The sequence below is a fragment of the Octodon degus genome, unplaced genomic scaffold (genome assembly GCF_000260255.1).
Source record: "Octodon degus isolate 3935 unplaced genomic scaffold, OctDeg1.0 scaffold00164, whole genome shotgun sequence".
Lineage (NCBI taxonomy): Eukaryota > Metazoa > Chordata > Mammalia > Rodentia > Octodontidae > Octodon > Octodon degus.
In genome coordinates, this window is record NW_004524740.1 from 4,756,538 (window position 1) to 4,762,771 (window position 6,234).

Here is a 6,234-nt window from a genome sequence, read left to right on the forward strand (position 1 = left end):
CTGTATTATATTATTATGAGAATATATAAAAGGAAATATAATCAGTCAGATCGACTTCCCAAATCACACTTCAGCTTAGACACAAAAGTTTACTCTGTGATCTCAAATGTTATACTGGTCTCAAAACTTCACAATTCTCACAAAAACAATTTTGTAATTATTTATACAATTTCAAATATAGGATCAAACGTAGAATATTCTGGACTCACTTTCCCAATACTAAAAAAAAAAAAAAAAAAAAAAAAAAAAAAAAAAAAAAAAAAAAAAAAAGGCAAGAAAAGAAAAAGAAACAACAAAAGCACCAAATCTACAGCTGGTGATGGGGTGCTTATCTATAATCAGAACAGGCGGGAGCACTCCACACACTGCCAGGGCCCATGGGGACAGCAAAAATGAAGGGAGGAGGACTGAGCTCCAGGGTAGCCTGGACTCCAAGAGCCAGATACAGGTTCAACATAAAATGTAAATGACAGGGCTACCCATATAACTCTGGGTAAATCCCCCTGGCTCAATCCCTTGTACCTGGGGAAAAAGGAAAAACCCAAATTCACCCCAAGTGATAAATACAGCATCTCCTTGGAGTATTCATCAGTTTTTGTTTTACTCAGTCATTATGGACACTGAATCCCCAGTGCTTAGGTGATTTAATACCTATTATGGACCTCACAACCATAAAACAAATTTAATTTTTTGTTTTTTGAAACAGGGTCTTCTCTCCATGTAGTTCAGGCTGGCTTTAAACTCATGGTAACCCAACTCCCTCAGCCTTCCAAGTGCTGGGATTACATGCATGTACCACCATGCCCAGCTAGAAAGCAAAGTTGAGAAGTTGTATACCAGTTAAATAGTTAAATTGTGGAAGTTCAAGAAGATGCTGCTGGGCTGGGGAGATAGCTCAGAGGTCAAAGCGTCTGCCTGGCAAGCACAAGGACCCTGGTTTGATCCCCGGCACCACATGCTGTGCTGGGCCACAGAACCTTGGCATGGTGCCACACCCTTGTAATCCCAGTGTTGGGGTGCCTGAGATAAGACTATCACTACGAGTCTGAACTGTGTAGCAAGACCCTGTACCAAATAAGTAAAAGATAAAAAAGATGCTGCTATAAATAGCTCACTGAGATTAACTGAAAAGATTTACATTTTAAGGCTGGGTCTAGAGATAACATATCTTAGGGGTGGTAGGATGTTTACTAGATGGGGCCAATGGGAAAGCTTAGGCCAGTGGTGATGAACTTATGGTATGCATGGTTTTTCCTTTAAGACAAAAGATGTTAATGTGTGAGCTGTTTTTTCTAAACTCAAACCTTAGCATTCAGGTCTGATTGCAGTGCTCGCACTCTGTGATGAATAAGTGGCTTCTGGGTTTAACGCCACTGGCCTAAGCAAGAGTAAACTATCAGAATGTGTCCTGGAAAGGGACTAGGAAGCTTGTGTCCTTTCTCTTTCTCACTGGCCTGTTGTGACAAGCACCACCTTGTGGCTCTCCTCCACAATGCATGCACTGCCTCACCATAGGGCTGAAACAAAGGGAGTCAGTCAGTTACAGACTGGAATCTCCAAAACCAAGAAGCAAAGTATACCTTGCTTTTTTTTTTTTTTTTTTAAATAAATGGGGTGTTTATTATAGTAATGGAAAGCTGACTGACAGACGCAAATGGAAAAAGCCTATTAATTAAAAATATACTCCAAAAAATCTATATATGAACAAGTTGAAATTAAGGTTGAGTTTATCTTCACTCTGCAAACTAGGTATTGAGTTCTTCCAGAAGCATTAACTAAACAGACTTGTTGAAAATGTTGAGAACAGTAACTTGTGTGTGTGACAGGATCTCACTTATGTAGTTTAGGCTGGCCTTCAAATTGCTGTGATCCTCCTGCCTCAGGCTCAGAACCAATTTAGACACAACTTGAAGGAAACAATAAAAATAATCAAACATTAGGTCAATTTTTTAGAATATATTGACATTCTTCTCATATGTAAAGTCTAAGGTAGAGCCTGTATTTTCAGAAGCCTAAATTTTATTTGGGAAAGTAAGCCACTAGGCCAGATAGAAAATAAGAGATGCGTGAAAACAGGCCAAATAAGCAGTACTGACAGAACACATTCTGGAATTTGAAGAAGGCAGTTATCACTGTAGGGGGAATAGACGCTTTTCCGTTTAGCTTTAGTTTTATTTCACCCTTGTAAATAGTTTTTGATAGAACAAAGGTATAACGTTAACAAAAACATAAAACTGAAATTTATATACATAGTTCCTTTTCATGTATGTTCCAAGTACTTGCTGTTACTCTAACCATAATTTTTCATCAAAAGACTAATGTCATCACATTTACATAACACATTTAACTAGTATAATAAATTTATTTCCAGTGTTTATAAAAGAACAACAGGAACCATGACAATTTTTCCTGTCTTTCATATTCAACATTTCCTTTGTAATTCTTCTAAAGCAAACATAATTGTTACCATTTAAGTGTTTTAAAATTCTACTTCTTTTAAGGGCATGGTATTCATTGTTATCTTAATGAGTTAAGATTTTTAAGTGATCTGTTCCACACTCTTATTTGCTAAGAAATTGGTAGACTAAAAGTTAGAGAAATATAAATAAGCTCAAATTATGAGTTAAAAAAATTTAAATGGTAAAATAATTTCTTAATAGATTATGATACTTTTGTTTGGTTGTCTGAGAGAGTGTCTACCTTTGTAACTTAGGTTAGCCTCAAACCCATATAATTCTCCTGCCTCTGCCTCCTGAGAACTGGATTACAGGTACGAGAAACCAAGAGTAACTGAAATGAATTAATTCTTAATGATGGATACCTAAATAAATTTAGCTGAATAGCAAAACCAAAAGAAAACAATTTGCAAGGATTAAAATACATCTGACAATGAATATGTTATCTTAAAACTGCTCCACTGGGGGCTGGTTAGATGGCTCAGTGGTCTAAAGCACCTACTAAGAACAAGCTTAGCAAAGCACAGGGACCGTGGTTCAATCCCCCAGCACCACATGCCAGCCAGCCGTGCCCCCTGGTGGGCTGAGCTGGCCACACACACACACACACACACACACACACAAATAAATAAATTAAAAAAAAAACAAAAAAACAACTGCTCCACTGTTCCAACAAAAAAAGTTCCTAAAATAAGCAAAACATATAAAGAACTAGTGCAACTGAAAGATTATGATATACACTAGATACTCTCAAACTGACACTATTATAAAGCTTGATTTATATGAAGAAATAGCTCACTTTATTGTGGCATTATAACAACTCTGAACAATCAACAAACTACTTTAACCTGGGATACATACAACATTTAACAATCCAGCATTTATACATTAACTACTTAATAAATATCAGGAATATAAACACTAGAACAAAATTTATAAAGTATTATAGTTCTATCATTTATACTCCTTTTAACTGCTGCTGTCTCCTTGGCGTATTTGCTTCGTGGTATGTCTAGTTGCATGCCTTTCTTCTGAGTGTCATTCACAATCAAAAGAAACTTTAAAGGAACTCTTGCCTTGAAAATAAGTACTAATGACTTCATGAATTCTTTACTAAGTGTATGACTGGATTCCATTTTAAAAAGTACAACACAGTATCAAGATAGAGCAGTTAGCTTTACACAAATATGGAAATGCACATCTTACCCACATGCAGGCCTCAATCCTAACTTTCGAGATGATGCTCCACAAGGAAATGCTTCCTGGAGTGCCCTCTTCGTCTGGACAAATGATCTGGTCAGGATAGGGTGGCTCAGGGAAATTCACTGAGTTACACTCATAAGCAGCTAATGTAACTGAAGCTATGTGTGGGCCCTAGGAGAAACAATACACAAAATCTTTGATGAGAAGTAGTAATGAAAAAGGAATTATCAATACGTGTTCCTTACCACCACAATAACTGCTATAAGTTTATCTTTCAAAGAACAAGATTCTCTATTTCAAAGTGCAGTTAGTAATCTGATAAAATAATCCTTTCTTGAATCCCTTTCTAGCTTGATTTTTCTTTTTCTGAGGTTCTAGAGATTGAACTCAGGTCTTGTGTATGCTAGGACTAAATCTTATCCTACCTCAATTTTTAAAAAAATTTACGTTTATTGAGAGATAATTTATATATTCTAAGAGTCACTCTTTTTAGACGTACATTTCGATAAGCTTTCATAAATACACTTCTAAACAAAACCAAACAACAGAACACTTCCACCCTGTGGAAGTTCCGCGTGCTCCTCCATCATCCAGCTCTTCCCCATACAGCCCAGTCATTCCAGCCCTTGGTGACCACTCCTACTGGTTCTGACAGGATTTTTATTTTATTTATCCACATTTGCTTACACAATGTTATCCTTGTAATAAAAACTTCTTAGGTCCCTGTTCTTTCAGATACTGTTTGAGAATATCTCTTAAGTATTTTTTATTTTACTTTATTTTTTGTGGTCCTAAGGATTAAAATCAGGACCTTGCGCTGCCAGGCAAGCGCTTATTTTACTGAGCTATCTACCCAGCCATTAAGTATTTTTTAAACCACATTTTGCTACAGAAACTTTTGTGTTGCTGTGTTGAAAATCTACAAGTGAATAATAATCATTTAATTAATATTTACATATGATTATGATGGCCTTAAGTGTAACTGTTCCTAAATACATAAAAAGATGTCCATACGAGAGTCAACTGTGCAGTTAATTAAAAACTGAAATTTCTGGGAGCCTAACCAAGATGGATGCCCTCTAGTGTACAGTACTAGTTAGTAGCTGCTGCGAAGGAAATACCTCATAGAACTACACATACATATATGCCTGAGTATGTGGGAATACTTCTGAATCTGAAGATTTCTCCCATCCAAGTACTAACCAGGCCCGACCCTGCTTCACTTCTGAGATCAGATGAGATCAGGCGCATTCAGGGTGGTATGGCTGGAGACAGAAGAATTCTATTACAGATTTTTGTACTGACTTTTCATAAATGAGTCAGACTCCCAAAAGTGGTCTCTGTCTACAAACCTTTTAGGATCTTATGTTAAAAGAATTTGTGGTTCAAAGATCAAGTCTGTAAAATGTAATGATAAAAATAACAGCATTAAAGAACTTGCTATCAGGATAAAAAATTCTTATCATGCTAATATAAGAAAAAGCTATGTTAATAATTCTAACCTAAGTTTACCCCTAAATAGGCATTAAATAAAAAATAAAACTGGTTAAAATAAAATCTAAAAAAAATGAAGTTTCACACTTAGCAATGCATTAATTAATCATTAGGTTTTCTATGGATCAAAAAATTTATGTTTTGAAATAATTACAGACGATTTTTTTCAGAAGATTTTCAAACAACACTTGATTACTAAGATTTTTTAAAAAGTTATAATTAACTGAAATCGAGAGCTTGTTTCTTTGAATGTTATGGACATAAAAGTTATCACCAGCTAGGAAAAAGAAATTTATTTTTATAATCCTATTTAAAAATAAAATAAAACAAGAAGAAAAAAAAATCTTTAAAATTTGTGTCATTAAGGACAACCAGATTATGAAAGAAAAGGTTTATCATTATTTAAAATGTACCAATAAAGTTAATTGAGAAAAGCTACATGGTTAGTATCAGAAGCAAGTAACCTCTAAGTTAACTTCCACCTTTAGAAAACATTTCCAGGGGCTGGGGAGATAGCTCAGTAGAATAAGCACTTGTCTGGCAAGTGCAAGGACCTGAGTTCAATCCCCGGTTTCACCAAAAAAAAAAAAAAGAAAGAAAGAAAGAAAGAAAACATTTCCACTTTTAGACAACACAATGGTGACATATGACACGAGTAAGTGAAAAACAAAAAAACTCAAAAGATCTCAGAGCTTGACTATGCTGTTTCCACATCACCGTCCTCCTTTGCACAAGTACACTCTATTGCGGAACTCTAAAAATGAACTGTAACAAACAAAACCAACCAAAATGTTCTGGAGAAGTAGCTCAGTGTTAGGAACATGAAGCTAACATGCTTAAGGCTCTCTGTCCCTAGCACAGAGACAAAGACAAAGACAGACAGAATCCACTAAAGCAGAATAGTGTGTATATGTACATAAGATGCAAATAATCTTAACTCCATTGTGCAATGCCTTTTAGGTGAAAGTCTAAAGTCTTTAAAATTTTGCATATGTATTATATATATGATGTAATGCTATACAAATACATGCATAATATACATATTTTTTCCAAGGGAACCTGATAGCTCTGCATTTTGTTA

The 6,234-nt window shown here is 35.4% G+C and overlaps 1 protein-coding gene across 1 annotated transcript in view; it reads right to left on the reverse strand.

Moving 5' to 3' along the window:
- Window positions 1-6,234, reverse strand: part of Vmp1 (vacuole membrane protein 1) — a 121,181-nt gene that overhangs the window by 61,091 nt on the left and 53,856 nt on the right. Inside the window, exon 6 of the mRNA XM_004643034.2 lies at window positions 3,663-3,830. Coding sequence (XP_004643091.1) covers window positions 3,663-3,830 — 168 coding nt within the window. The remainder of the gene's footprint in view (window positions 1-3,662; window positions 3,831-6,234) is intronic.